At 38.5% G+C, this 16,704-nt stretch overlaps 1 protein-coding gene across 1 annotated transcript in view; it reads left to right on the plus strand.

Moving 5' to 3' along the window:
* Positions 1-16,704, plus strand: part of LOC137604563 (ephrin type-A receptor 6-like) — a 143,298-nt gene that overhangs the window by 80,366 nt on the left and 46,228 nt on the right. The window contains exons 4-5 of the mRNA XM_068328391.1: positions 1,559-1,714; positions 6,089-6,424. Coding sequence (XP_068184492.1) covers positions 1,559-1,714; positions 6,089-6,424 — 492 coding nt within the window. The remainder of the gene's footprint in view (positions 1-1,558; positions 1,715-6,088; positions 6,425-16,704) is intronic.

Raw genomic sequence — 16,704 nt, forward strand, 5'->3', positions numbered from 1 at the left:
TGGCAGCAATGGAAATCTTACAAGGCAGGAGACTTTTCCATATCTCTGTGTAGGAGTGATGTGAAAGCTGGAAAAATGCTGTTGAGAGTATTGAGAGTGTGTCCCTAATGTTCACACTTTTTGCAAGGTTAGAAGAATTTTTGCGAGCTTGTCAGTTTTCATTTGTATGAGGGTAGCTGTTTTTACATATGTTTATTACTCCATTTATTTATTTCTTATTTGTCTTATATGACATTGAGATGGAGACATTACGTGGTTGCTTATTGTGACAGTAACTTTAACCTACAGAATAACTTTTCCTTAACTTCTGTGTTTTTAATACAGGAGGAAAAAGGTTTGGGAGCCAGTATGTGTGCTTTGCGTGAATGTGTAACCCAGACGTTAAATGTGCTCATTTGTACTTAATCCTATTTTGTGCTACATAATTACTAAAATATCTTTTTCAAGCATGTCATAATATGACAAGTGCAGATGCTAAGTAGCTTTAGCCCTCTATGCTATTCAGGTGTTCCACTGAGCTCTGACATTGAGCCATAATTAAATATTGCAGGACATGAAACTGGAGTAGTTAGTATTAACTCTTCTGTTTTGACATTGTTATATTTTATCTGCATTAGTTGATTGGACCTTCCTCAGAAGAAACTATTTTTATGTTAATAATATAACACTCTCTGTGTCAATACAGTACTGAAAACCATGAGTAAATGAATATATAGCAAATGTTTAAAGAAAGTTATATAGGTATTTGTCATTTATTACAGGATAAACCAAAGCTAGGCAGGTATATCATCTTTGTTACAAAGCTGAGGTTTAAAAATGGTGCTGATTGATATCTGTCATTTCTGTGACAATCACTGCTAGTGTGTCCAATTTACAACTTTATGATCATTTTAGTCATAGGCATCTCAGACATATTTGTTGTTGTACGAAAAGCAGAGGTGTCACAAATAACATTAACAACTGTCAAGCATTACTTTCATCAATGGCATTTACACTTTTGCTGTCCGTCCTTTCTGTGCCTTTTATTCTGCATTTGGTCGACATATTGACTGCCTCAGCAGATTGAAAGCTCCAAATTAGATGTCATTACATCCCACTTAGCTTTAATCATTAGTTACAACACAACAGTAATAAATATAAATTATACATCATCCGTTTCATCAGGAGGAAAATCATGCTCGGTTTTATACACGGTGCAACACATTGCATTGTGATTTTAATACCAGTTAGTAGAAAATTAGGTACTTCTTCAATTAAACTGAAGTCATGAATATAAGTCTCTGTTTTTTCATTAAGTTCAGAATCACATATTTATAGAACAAACTGCTTAAACTGAAGAAGATGCTCTCATTATATTTTAGTAAACTTCAGTGGAAATCCTCATGAATCGGTCCTTAATGTTATAGATATGGCTGTTGTGGATGTGTCCCCTTGGGTCCTCATGCGTTGGCAGAAATTACAAGGAAATGTGATGTTTGCAAGTGATATTTATGACTGTGTGCCCAAGGCCTGGATTTACTCTCATATCTCACGTCATACTGTCTCTCTTACCCCCTAGCATGCCACCCAGGATTCTACAAAGCATATGCTGGAAACATCAAGTGTTTAAAGTGCCCACCACATAGTATCAGCTATGGAGAAGGAGCTCCCGTCTGCCGCTGTGAGAAGGGTTCCTTCAGGGCTGACAAAGATCCTCCAACTATGGCTTGTACTCGTGAGTATAACCATATTACCCCAGTAGGTGCAACATAACATATACGCAATAGCTGTTAGTCACACTCTTTGATGTAATCATGGGCAAACTACTGCTATTATGAATGCATCTTTGTTAACTGTGTTCATTTGTGTCTTTTAGTCTTGTGTTTGCCTTAAAGTCAGGTTAAATTATTGCTTTGTCTCGGGAGCCGGTGGGTTATAGGTCGCTACACGTTTGCTCCAGCTGTAAATTCACTATCATGTCACAAACCTATGTGGTGTGAAACTGTATATTAGAGAATCTCCGGATGAATTACGTGGCTTTTGTTCAGCTGTCTCGTCTTCATTGATGATTCACTGACTGTCATTATGACTTCATATTTGCATTAAATTACTGTTTAACTGGACTAATTCTCCTTTAATTAAAAAGCAATTTAGCTGTTACAGAGATAGACGAGGCAGCGCGTAAGAGCTCTACAGGGTGAAAGAGTGTATTTTTCTTTCACAGCAAGAAATTGTAGTCATTGTGGAGAAGTTGTGCATTTGCTGCAAGTGTAATGTACTGTTTGAAGAAGAAATGTTAAAAAAGGCTTGAATATTTTTATGCATTCCTGTCTAAATATAGACTCAAAACATGCGACAATTCTCTCACAAACATTCATGGTTTTGTCTCTGCAGGGTTTCCAACATCAGAAGTTACTCTACATGTAGGCAAACAACCATTCTCAACTTACAGTCAAATCAGATTCACCAACATTACATGTTTTTTGTGGGTGGATAAAGCCGTAGCGATAGAAATTTTATCCTGAATCTGGTGTGACGACTGTATTTTGGATGTTGTTTTCCAATAAAAAAGTCATTTAAATCGTCCACCCTTCTCTTATCTATAAGGCAGCCTGGTTGGTGACACCTTCATGTGAATATTGCTCTGCTATTTAGCCCATGACACCATGTAAAACCTTACCAGATAGCATTACATGTAATAATATAGGAAATACTTGTGAGCAAGCTTTATTTTGAATATAAAAACAAAACTTTGCATTTTGTATATTTTTTATTGCTACTTTGTTGACGGACTCCTTCATGGGCTAAACCAGTGCTAGAAGGAAGAGCAGAGCTTCATAGTCCAAGCCACTGATCAGACTGCTGTTGATTTGAGAATGAGAACTTGAACTAGCCTTGATGTGTGAAACTGTTGTTACTCAAGGGGCTAATGAACAGTTGTTGCAATATATCACCCGGACAAAAACAGTCATTGGTCTCAATAAATGCATATCCTGTGTATAAAGTCTATGAGGGTTGAAAATTACGTCTATTCCAACAGGCTGTGAAGTGTTTATTCCCATCATGCATTTAATCACAAATACAGGCCATAATGTATTTCCTTGATGGGCAGATAATTTGTTAAATAATAAATTAATAGAGATTAAAGACAGGGCACCCAAGGTAGAGACAAGAAGAGAGGAGAGGATGTCATAGGAGCAGAGATAAGGGTGGAGAGAAAGTCTAAAGCCTGGATAGTGACGACAGTGAGGAGAGAAAGGGGAGGAGGGTTCTGATACGAATCTCCCCCTGGAGGAGAATGGGGCTGATTGATGGCACTGGGGTTGCTCTGCGGGAGGAGAGGTGGGTGGATTCACCACAATGGAGAGAAAAGAGGAGGTGAGATAATGGACGATAGAGGCAGAAGGAGATAAAGAGAGAGAATGGACATACGCTGACAGGGGTGGAGGAGGAGCGGGAGGAGTTTTCCTGTCTGCTGAGATTTCTAGCAAAGGTAGGGAAGGAGAGGGATGGAGGAATGGTGAAGGAGAGCGACATATCCCATTGTCTAGGAAGACAGTGAGCTTGGCAGGACAGGAGTGTTCAAATCCCTCAGGCCTCTTAACTCCACCCTGTTGACAGTTGGCTGCCTGCTTACCTTCACACACAAACACACACTCAGAAAGCACAAAAGAAGAAAAAAAAATCCACAGAGGGAAACAGGTGGGAGGTGAAAAATTTGGAACGTTTACTGCACTGGAGAATAATAAATTAGAAGTATAGAAGCAATGCATAATGTAAAACAGAAACAGTTTTTGATTGTGGACTACTTCTGTGAAAAATCTTTACCCCAACAGCTTTTTTTCAAATCTAATGGTTTGAAATGAGTGAAATGCCATTCCAGTCCATTTCAGTCATTGTTCTGTATATTATTTTTCTATAAAGGTTCTGCTCCACTATCACGCGTAGTTCACAAAACTGGACAATACTCCAAACCAAGGTAAACGGTCAACGATCCAAACTTCAATGAAAGATCTCTTGTAAGTTTGAACAGGAATTCAGGATTGTTAAAGATTGTTACTGGTCAAACGCCGCAGGGCCGAAGAGAAGAATCCAGAGCCGTGTGTGTTAGTAAAATGCCATTCCGGTCAAACCCAGACATTGTTCTGCATGTTAGTTCATTATTAAGGTTCTGCTCCACTAAATGGAAATCAGTTTCAGTAATTAAACTTATGTTAACATATTTCATGTCAATGTTACTTTTGTGAAAAGAGTCTGTTTTAGGAAATTATTTAAATACAAATTAACATGTGTGTTAGTGTAATTATTAATTTTAGTCTTCATCCTGATATGGTTATAAAAAAGAACTTCAGCTGTCCAACGAGGTGTCAGTATACATTCAGGAGCTGGTTGAAGGCTGTGAACCATGCAGCTCAGGGGATTTTCTACCACATGTGCAGAATATTTGGAATTCAGTCATCATTGTGGAGTACCTCAGGGTCAATGCTGGGTCCTCTGCCTTTCCTAGTACAGTGGTACCTCTACTTATGAAATAAATTGGTTCTGGAAGAAATTTCGTAAGTAAAAAATTTCGTAAGTAGAGACCTGTTTTCCATACAAATGCCCTAATCCGTTCCAAGCCCCTCAAAATTCAGACATAAATGTTTTATAAAGCACAAAAATGCATCAAAACATGTAACAAATACATGTTACAATTAGATTATTACACAATAAATGAGAGTTGAGCATAATGTAAAAAACAAAGAATAGAGTAAAGAATAAAAATGATGGTCATTTACCTTTTAACTGCTGTCATCATTGTTTTTTGCCCTCTTTGGTTCATACACTCTTGCCTCACCATGCCGAACAACAGAATGAATTTCAGTCCTCCTTTTGAACTTCTCCAACCACCTACGTGATGCCTGAAACTCCTTAAACTTCCTTTTGTTTTAAAAACATGGCGATTGTAGATGCATTAAGGCCATATTCTTTGGCGAGATCAATCAACCGCATCCCTTTTTCATTGGTTTTCTGTTATCTCTTGCTTTGTTTGTATGGACAAACAAAGCAAGAGATCCGTCACTTTCTTGGGGTCCGTAGCGAATACTCAAAAAGTTAATATATTTGCGTAAACCTATCACAACACCTCATGGGTCGAGAGCCGAATGACGAGGACGCTGCATAGACACCTATCTTGCTACACACAGAGGTCCCTCTTAGCCAATGGGATGCCAGGAAGATGCTAGGTAATAGCCAATGCTAGAGCAGCTATAAGAATGTTGTGTTCAGGAACCTGTGGGAGCTGCGAGTAGCAGCCTATACTGTATTTTTACATTTCGTAACTCGAAATTTCTTTCGTAATTAGAGGTAATGTTTTCCTGTCGAGGTGTTTCGGAAGTAGAAAATTTCGTATGTAGAGACATTCGTAAGTAGAGGTACCACTGTACATATGCTATTTAACATTATCCCTGTGCAGCCATATTTAAATCTAGTCTCAAGCAACTAGAAAGCAACCTTTCTCGACCATCTGCAATTTTTTTTTGTGGAATTCACATAGATTCAAAATGTCTACGCAAAATGTAGAATTTTAATGACTGACTTAATGGGAGCAGCATATCTAGCTGCTTTACATGTCCTTCATGCCTTCATTAATTATTTTCTTTATCTGGTTAATGGTCTGTCTGGAAACGGTAACACTGCTCAAAAAAATTAGAAGAACACTTTAATTTAATTTATTTAAAGTTGTTTTCAGTGATTAACAATAATTAATAATAATAATAATAATGAGTTTTAAAAGAAACAAGTTGATTACCATACTTTCAGTCAGACTGCATCAAATGACAAATGATCCTACAAACAATCCTACTCAGGCATCACAGCCATTACATGTAGGCTGATGTATTTCTGACATTTAGGACTGTTTGTGTCAGACATGTAATTCTGTCTGTCCAGTCTGACATTGCTGTGAATATATTATTCAGTTAAATGGAACCATCGTCTGTGAATATTTTAAAGCTTAGGTTAGGTTCTCTGCTGCATAAATACAATTTTTAAATGTTTGTGAGTTCAATTCAAAATTGACTCGCGACCTCCAGCAAAGACAGTCTATTTCTTTTTGTTTGTTTGGTAGGTCCTCCTTCTCCTCCCCGCAACCTGATGTTTAATCTGAATGACACCTGTCTGATGTTGGAGTGGTCACCACCCAGTGACACCGGGGGTCGTCGTGATCTCACCTACAATGTCCAGTGTAAACGCTGTGGCCCTGAGCGTGACCGGTGCCAGCTCTGTGAGGAGGATCTCCGCTTCCTGCCTCGACCCATGGGTTTGATCAATGCCACGGTCACTGTCATGGACTTTTCAGCACATTGCAACTACACGTTCGAGATCGAGTCCCTCAATGGTGTATCAGACATGAGCTCCTTCCCTCGCCAGGTGGCCATTATCACCGTCAGCACTGATCAGGGTGGTGAGTATGTGTGTGTTGAATTTAACCTCGTGTTCAGAGTTACTTGAATGCTACAACACTATCTACAAAGGATACAATACAATACAGCACAAGTTCAGTATTTCAGAGATATTTCTACAAGTGTTTTTGTTCAGCTTTTTAATTCTTCTTGGCTCTGCTTGCTCATTTTGGTTTTCCCTGTTTGGAAAAACACTGTAACTTGGGTCTACTAGTACTTTTTAGTACCACCTCCAGGGGTTACAAGAAATATTGCAGACTGATCAGAGTGAAATTTCTGCATCACTGCATCATCAGTACAAATGGGAATATACACAATATATTTGACAACAGGATCATCTAGCGATCTATTCTAGTGTCTGCAGACTCATGAATATTTAGCACTGACATTTATTGATACAATTTTCAAACTCTATTTTAGCACTATCACTGAAGAGTTATTGATACAAATGTATCAATACTTTGCATTTGTAAATGTAGCAAAAAAGCATAAATGCTAAACTAAAATGGATGTAGGCCGGGCCATGTGCTAGGGGATGCCTCAGCATTATGGATGTACGTGATATGTTGTACATTGCTACTTTTCGCATGACTCAGTTCATCAATAATGCAATAACATACCAAGAAACATAGTTATGTTCTAGGAAAGGTATATTTAAAGTAGGGGAATCTTCTTGGATTGTCAATTAATTAACCCTAGGAAAAACAGTTGAGCAGTGCATTATTGAATTATAGTCTTGAGTTTAGAGTACTGGCAAAACCTAACAAAAATAAATAACATAAATAACCACAACTTATTGGTCACTGGACTCCTGTTAAATGTGTCACTGTTTCTCATTGTATACTTCCTGTTAGAACTCTTTTTTTTTTTTTTTTGCATTTTGACCTGCCTCTATACATGAAGGCAGGAGGCCAAGAAGAGGTTGTCCCTTCCAACCTATTTGCTCTGAATAAGGTTTTTTGCTGAAAGGCCCATTTTTCCTCTGGGACATGTTTTGGTGCATAGAATGCTTATGCTTTTAATTTGTGATTTGCAAACATTGTGTTTTCATTTTTCTGCTTCCTCCCTCTCCATACTCCCTTGTCTATTCGTTCAACCTTTTTTTCTATTGGTTGTTTGTGCCCCTCCTTTCCTCTCTCCTGTTTTGTGTTTCCAAATATGTTTTTATCCATCTTCTTTGTCCTCTCCCTCCTTCTTTCCTTCCTTCTCTCCATCCTCTTGCTGCAATGGGACTCTGGGAGGAATACATTTTGTCATGCAGTCCAACACATTAAATGCATTATTCTATGTCACAGGGGACACTTTCAGCCGTTACAGGTAACTCAATGTTACACAAAGCTTTTTTATTTCATTATAATGCCCAGTTTAGCAATGAGTCATGGCATGTCCCTGAGCTTTACAAGACTCGTTTCATCACTAATACACCTTAATGCAGCCATTTAAAGGACTCAGGGGATTTGAGAGGTTCCTGGTGTCTGCCAATGACCAACAGCTGAATGATGTTTTAACCACTATCATTTCACATAACCTACATTTGGTTCAGTCTAATTTATCTGCAGTTTTAATACATTGGCTATTATTACATAGCTTGTTGTATTTAATCATTTGAAGTATTTGTGATGATTTCCAGGTGAAAAATTCAGCCCCTGATTTGTTCTTGCTGTGAACATTTACTGCTTGTCAGTTCATTAATATCACAGGCCAGATGAAAATATATATCCATCTATCTATCTATCTATCTATCTATCTATCTATCTATCTATCTATCTATCTATCTATCTATCTATCTATCTATCTATCTATCTATCTATCTATCTATCTATCTATCTATCTATCTATCTATCTATCTATCTATTATCTATCTATCTATCTATCTATCTATCTAGCTATCTAGCTATCTAGCTATCTAGCTATCTATCTTAACTTACTTTACATAATAAATAAATACTTTTAAATAAAAATACTCATTAAGTGTGGCCCCTTCCCTACCTTCTGTCCTCCCAGCATAATTATCACCTTCTTTTTATTCTCACCAGTAAATTTCAAGGACTGCACCTTCCACAGTTGTGCTCAAACCATAATAAAACCTGTCCACAGACGGACAACACCTGGTGAAGTACTCAAACCCATTGCAGCAGCAGTTCCTGTTACAATAAGTGTGTCCAGGTACACATTTGCCATGACGACATGCACAGACAGAGCTTCATAAGGTACCAACAATAGCAGCCAGGATTTCCCAGCTGCTCATTTTTGACTGTGTCCCTGGGCCAGATGTGAGTTAATTAAATTCAAGACTATTTGCAGTATGCATTTCAAAATGTTGGAGGAAAAAGGAGGAATCCTAACATAAATCCGCCATTGTAATGGTACTGTCATTTTGTGCTTGTCAACATACAATTATTATCGAATCTTGGGTCTACGGGATTAATGTTATTATAAGGACACATAATTGTCAACATGATAAGCTTAGTGTTCTATTTTAAATCCTACAGTAAACAACGTCTTACAACTGATGTATGTTACTATGGACGAGCTGTAACATAGCGACAGCCTGGACTTTATGTCATAGTGATACCTGCTTGTTACACCAGCAAACATGCCAGACTGTTTAAAAAAAAAAAAGATGGTAATAATTCAAGTCTATTGTAGCAGTTACTACCAGGTTCTCTACAAAATGCACATAAACTCTGAAACCTATTGTTACATATGTGGAAACATGTATTTTGTTCTGCGTGCACAGCATGGCAGCCATCAGCCGAGCACAAAGAAAACCACTGAAACTCACCTAAGAAAAGGGAGGCTTTCATGCTGCAGTGACCAGCTTTTCTGCAATGATATGCATACACGAGAAAATTCTCCTGCAAATATTGTATGTTCCCTTATAAACATCCACCTAAACCTCTCTGTGATGGGCTTGTTTGGAAAGGAGCATGGAAAATTCCTATACAATTTGCATAGTGTAACCATCAGCAAAAATGCCATAGCCATGAGAATTTCAATGTGTTGTGAGAAATATCAAGGGTCTCCTGTAATAATGTGCGTTAGCCATAGATAAATTGCGCTGGGTCATTAAAATGCAGATAGCCATTTTAGTATACGGGCTTGCACCAGAGAGGTTAGCATATGATTTGTTGAGATTTTATATGTTGGGCTTCTTGGGAAAGATGCGCATAAACTCACAGTCACACAAACTGTTGTGCATCTATGTGAGTGGCATGTAAAAGTGGCATTGAAAAAGCTAAGACCTTTAATTTCCTGTTAGCCTTGGCCTTTTCAATATTTTGTGATTCATACACCAAAGTTCATCTGATGTATGCACAAGCATCAATCTTCATAAAGCACACACATGCAGACTGTGCGTGTGGAGAATTATAAAACATAAGGATTAACAGCAGGGGGAGTGTCTCGGCCTTGAAGGAATCTCCTCATATTTGTAGAAACAGAGCAGAATAGAGGGGAATTATATTTGCATTTGCTGCTATTGAAGTCGGCTCCATGAACGTGGCACTGGTGTAATTTGGTAGACTTCTAAGTTTGCTTTGAGCTTCCATACACAGATTATCGGATCCACCAGAAGGGTCTTATACCGTCTAGTACAAACTCTGTTGTCCATTAAACAGCTGGCAGAAACATTGAAAACATAATGTCCCTTCATCTGCAACTCAGCAGGAGGTAAGAAAATCATGTGAGCCACCTGCAAACACAAAACATGGAAAGTAACTAGAAAGCAGAATTATTTTAAGGACAGACTAAAGGTGTGACTGTCAAAGTGCCGTCTTGCTCAAGGGAAATCCATGTCTTCACAAAGTAGGTGACTGGGTCAAGAAAAGAAGAAAAGAGCCAGAGGCAGCTGCAGGACAAGCAGCAGCTGAATGATGATATGAAAGGTTAAGTGAACAGAGGAGGGGGTGAAACGAAGAAGTCAGCCTCAGAGGTAAATAGAGAGAGAGATAAGTTATGAATGCAAAGATCAGCACAAAAGCTGGACAGCGACGTATGAAGTGAGTGTGAGGGAAAATAGAAAATGAAAAGCACAATACAGTGTAAGGAGATGATGGAGAGGAGGATCTAAAGACTGGTGACAAATTGAAAAAGAGTGTAAACTAACCCACAGAAAACACAAGCAAAGGATAAAAGGAGTATGAATCTGTTCACACCATTGATTAATTTAGAATTAAGCAACACTATGAACCAGTGGACTCCATTCCACTTTAATAGCAGCAGTAAATACTCTAGCTTTTTCAATAGTTTATATTATTTTACATTTTTAGTTTTTAGTTTATAAATCATGAATAAATAAATAAATTCTGTAATATTCATAGAAAATTCCCCTTTAATAAACCCTGCATTATCTCATGTATATGCAATGTATTAGCAATATTCAAAAAACTGACATTAACATATGTGAAGCTGAATCACAGTTATTCTGACAAACTTTTAAGGTGAGTCACTCATTTATCCATTCATTAATTTTCTTCGCTGCCTATCCTGCTTATCCCAGCAAAATTGGAACATAAGGTAGGGTTCATCGGTTCATGAGAGGGCTACATTAAAGTCAAACTACCATCACACTCACATTCATATCTATGGGCATGACCCTAACTCTAACCTAAGACCTTCTTACTGTGAGACAACAGTCTCACAGTAAGACAGTTGCCCAACGCCTCCGTACTAGTTGAGTCATTTAGTCATCTCCTAAAAACTGTTGTGAAGATATTTCAATCAATCTCGTTTACTCTTCCTTTGTAAGGCTTTTTCAAAAATGAATAAAATACAGCTTTCATCACATTGTGAATATGACTGTCAACAATACAAAAAAATCTATCTTGAGTAGACATGAGGCTTATCCCCTCTCAGTAAATAAAAATGGTTCTTATCAGTCCTTAGTTCCTTAACCTTCCTACCTAATTTTGTTTTCTATACAATTAAACAAATATGATCCAGGACGGACACTGAGATAACAACATGCACTGTGCCTGAATGTGTACATGTACAGTATGTCTGTCTACATTATGTTTGTCTGAAAAATATTGGTTATCTGCATAGACAGCAAATTGACAGTGCAATTTCAGATGTAATCACAGGATTTCTTAATGCAAGCTCAGGAACAAGTGGTTAGAGGAAGAGGGTGGACAAATGGATGAGTGTAAAGGGAAGGAAAAGAGGAAGAGGCTGAAGAGGAGGAGAAGGAAATGGCCTAGAAACAGGAAAGTTGCTTTAATCACAGGACGCAGCTGGGTAATTGTGTATTATGTCACTGAAAGCAATCAGAGATACTGTAAATTGGGTTCTCAGTTGCTGCGAAGCATCAAAACAACTTCAGGGACTAATAATATGGTCTTTTGTAGAGGAGAAGCCTTTGGGTATGACAAACAATCTCCTACCCACATAATGATAAGGTGGGAGGGCCTGATGAGGGGAGTGTTGCTTATTCACCTGGGATTTACTGCAAGTGTCCACGTTTTATGTTTCATTCACCTGAGGGTAGATGTTGAAACGGTCCAAATGACTGTGGACCAAAATCAAACATGCTGAATTTCAGGGTTATCAAAACTGAGCGAAAGCACAGCTGATCTACTGCATTGTTGGATTATCTCTATTGATTAGTATGTAATTTTTAATAACACTGTTTACCTTGACTTGTCTTTATCATTTTCATGCATTTAAAGAGTAAATGTTCCAAATCACCTGGATACGCCAACACTGTGCATAATCTGAGACTTCATCAAAATCTAAATTGATTTGAGAAAGTGCTTAGCTTGCATTCATGCTTACTACACCATTTACACATTGAGTGTTTGGGGTTAATGGTGTGCAGAATAGGTTTTAGTAATGAAAGATTAATAAGAACAATGATTGTATGAGAAACCTGAAGAATGATTGGGGATGTTAATATTACAGCAAATCTTAGCTACGTGTTGTGGCTCATGTTTTAATTCCAAATATGGGTGTGTCAGTAGTGTCAAGTTGTGAATGTCATTCTAACATGATTTATTGGAGATCATCAAAAATGGAATACTCTCTATTTTAACTTTTATTTAACTAGGGCTAGTCTCAGTCAGATGACAAAAAAGCAGCACAAATAACCAGTGGTAAAGAAATACTCATATACCTGTAATTGTACCAAATTTCATAGATTCATGATACAGTAATCCCTCACGCATCCGCGCATCAACACGCACAGCTTCACCTCATTGTGGATATTTAGTAAGAAGTCACATGATACCGTACGTGCATTCTATTAGCTAATGGCATCTGGAAGTGAGTCTCGGAGCGCTGCACAATTCTGTGAGACACAAAAGTGCCTTAAACAGTCGATAAGAGTGTGGGAAAAAGGTAATACAGATGGAATGTGGTTTAATATCAGTATGGGGAGGGTTCATAAAAGTTTAAATTACAGTAAATAATGAATAGTTCATCGCTATATCGCTGTGTTTTGATTTGGAACAGCAGGATCATCATTAGATAATACACCATTTCTGAATTCATTACACATATTGGAGACTGCCCTTTGGGTGAAAAGATAACTTCCTTAGGAAATCATCCAAATCTGGCATACAGCAAACAATAGTGGGTAAGTGCTCTATTTCAGACAATGTTAAGTGCACATAAAGATTGCAAAGATCAATGCATGAACAAGATGCCGTCGTAGCGCAATACAGAGAAAGGTAGTAGGAACAAGTCTTTTTATCATGGTTCAGCAAGAATTGTGAGGACCTTCATGCAGACACTGAAGAGAGAAGCTTGGGTGCAGTTCATGGATATATTGTCATAATTCAACAGTCCGTGGTCAAAACCATAAAGCAGGTCAAAACATGTAACATTATCTAAACATCTGAGCAAAATTTCAGTTCACATGTGATTCAGAAAAAAAGGTAGACAAAGCAAAATTGGCAGAAAAGCGGCAATATCCAGAACCAAGTGGAGTAAAAAAAAGAAGTCTCTGGAGATTCTCAGTCATCATGGCAAATCTCTGTGTTCAATAAAGGGAACATAAAGCTAGCACACGCAACAATACAGCAACACACTGGCAACTAATCACAGGAGTAACACGATCTACAGTAAATACACTTGAATAAGGAGGGAACAGTAGGGGGCAGGTAGAAACAATCAGACAATCACAGTGGAGAACATGCAGAAAAACAGACAGAGGTGAAGAATACAAAATACAGAGAAAGGAAAGAGAAAGAAGACTTCAGAGGAGAGATGATAGAACATGTAAAATGAAGAAGAGCAGCACAGACAGGAAATGTGAAACACAGCAGAAAGCCTTAAAATAAAAACCTCACTTGAAAATAATAGGAACAAGAGACAAGGAATGAAGAGCAACACTTTTGGCAAAGGTAAAGGTACCATTTGATTCTAAAATAGAAAACTAACATCAAATTCTTTGTTACCGGATCCTGAAAATGATTGTATAACAGATTTGGTCTGATCCTTCTGAATTTTCTGTTTAATCCAGATCAAACTTACTAATTTCAAACCTCACAAGGTCGAGATAAAGGTCGTTGCTCTAACAAAAAGACACTGGTTTAACCCTGCTCAACTTTTTGGACTTCCAGACGGATTACAGGAACTTCCAGCAGGCTTCTGTTACCAATAATCGAAGGAAAAAGAAAACCAAACATGGACTGGATAAGAGTTTATTTAAATGTGATACAGGCCAAATTAGAAATAAAAAGTCAACTTGAAAAAAACATGCAAAACCTTGAAAAGGACTGACACCGTAATGTAACCGAAGTGAGGCAGTGGTGCAATCAATAAGTACCACATTTGCAAAAAAGTATAGTGCAGTTTTCCTTTTTATAATGATCTGAATAGAATTCTGGCCAAACAGTCTTTTAGAATAGGAAGACTCAGCCTCTGTAAATGATGCTCACAGGGTGTAGAAAATGTTTTTAGTGCTGTTGGAATGTGTCCAGTTTCTCTATATTACTGTCCATTGATAATGGTGCATAAGAGATACAGTGCGCTCTGACACGTTCGTGCATCAAAACATCCAACTTCACCTCATTGCGGATTTTTGGTAAGCCGTCACGTGGTACTGTACGCGCATTCTATTGGCTGACGGCATCCGGAAGTGTGCTATGTTCCGTGAGTCTTAGACTTATGTGAGACACAAAAGTGTTTTAACAGTCGATAAGAGTGTGGGAAAAGGTAATACAGATAGATGGTGGTTTATTATCAGTATGGGGAGGGTTCATAAACATTTAAATTACTGTAAATAATAAAATAGATTGTTCGTCGCTCTATCGCGGAATTTGTTATTCGCGTGTGGTTCCTGGAAGCAATTAACCGCGAGGAACAAGGGTGCGCTGTCCACAAATCTTTCAAGCTGTGCTGGCAAAAGACTGACTGACTGAGACTGACTCCTATCCTTACACAAGTCCAAAGAAATGCTTTTAAATCCTCCATTGAAACTGTAGGGCTAAACTGAAGCTCAGATGCTCCGAAGCTGTTAAATTTTGTTTTGTTTTTTTCAGTGTGCTTGTGGAATATACTGTATAATACATCTAGTCAGACTGACAGTTCAGGTTCTGCTAGAGAATAATTGCAGCTACATGTGTCACATTACAGTCACTTTTTGATGTCATCATGAACACACAACTGTCCAAGTCAGATGGCATATAGAAAAACCTCTGGCCCACCTTGATCTGTAATGCCCTCTGCCATGTCTCAAGCCAGCACCAATGCAATTATGCAGCAGTGGCTATAAATGAATAGTGTGTATTAAAATCCTGGCATTCTCGGCCACCATGCCCCTCCCAGGCAGCCCTCTCCCGGCATCACGCCACGCTCTAACTAACTATGACAAATTAGCCCCACACTTAATTACCAGCATGGGAAAATCACAATGATGTTTATTAGATGCGGCATCATAAAGCGGTGTGTCCGTGCCTTGAGACCAAAGCACCATGCTGGAGAAACACTAATAATAACAACAGCCATACAAATTGGTAAAGTAGAATGACCAGAGGCCCCCGAGGCATCGGCAGGGGTGAGGTGAGGGGGAAGGTGACTTTCGGTGGATGAATCAATACTGTGCTACTCTGCTGTGCTGCTGAACACCATAGTGGATCCGCCTGAGATGGATAGAATTCATTCTGTGTATGTGTGTGTGTCTCTGTGTGTGTGTGTGTGTGTGTGTGTGTGTGTGTGTGTGTGTGTGTGTGTGTGTGTGTGTGTGTGTGTGTGTGTGTGTGTGTGTGTGTGTGTGTCAGCAGGTTAGATTTAGTTGTGATCCTTACTCCATTACGGGTTAATAGGAAAAAGGAGTACCTGATGGAAAAAGTGGAATTTATTGCATCAGAAGAGAGTTCCCCCCCCATGACATGCAGTTATGTGCGTACACCGCACATGTATGTTGGCTGTCTTCTTTATATTATAAATTAAGTATGTATAAGTAGGGGCAAATGTGTGTGTTCATGAGTGTGCTCGTGTGTGTCCACATCTAGGCCTGTGTCATTGGCCTTGTAGAGAGAGCAGTCATAAATAGAGCCTTGATGCTTGTGGCTTATTAACACAAGATTTATCTGCCTCTCACTAAGTAAGGCATGCCCTTGGCACCCAAGCCCAGAGATCGGCCCCAGGGGGGCCCAATTATACCAATGCTATGTGTGTGAAGATGTGTCAAGGGAAAAGTTCTCATCAGCGTCTTATGGATATCGTCCGTACACAAGCGTCTTGTGCTACTATACACATCAATGCAACTGTTCAGTATCGTCATCATCCCTCGATCTCTCACGGACACACACTGTTCTCATGCCACCTGTGGAGGGAGATACACGGGCAAACAATAGAATTGGATTAATTTATTTGACAGCGTTCTGCCTCTACAGTGATTTATCAGTGTGTTTATCGTGCTGATGCTTTCTCTCTCTCTCTCTCTCTCCTGTGCAGGTTTTCCTTTGCTGCATAAACATAAAAACTCAACAATGCTTGTGAATTGAATCAGACTTTATGAATAATCATAGCCAAGATTTATTTAACCAAAGACCAGTTTCCAGTTCATCCTTTGTTTATGAAATTTAAACATTACTGTTACCTGTCATTGGTTATTTTTAATTATCTCAATCTTAAACCATCATTGGTGCTAGATGCCTGCCAGGGATGGACACAGCAGTACAGCGTGAATATAACATTTTGTTCTCATAAAACAGCATACACAGCAGTTTTTCTGCTCTCTGTACTGAGTTATCTATATTTATTTTATGATAAAGAAAGACTTTTGAATCATTAACTGGTGTATGTGTTGCAGTTCTGGGGTTTAGTTACTGCATAT

Source organism: Antennarius striatus, chromosome 12 (genome assembly GCF_040054535.1).
Source record: "Antennarius striatus isolate MH-2024 chromosome 12, ASM4005453v1, whole genome shotgun sequence".
Classification (NCBI taxonomy): Eukaryota; Metazoa; Chordata; class Actinopteri; order Lophiiformes; family Antennariidae; genus Antennarius; species Antennarius striatus.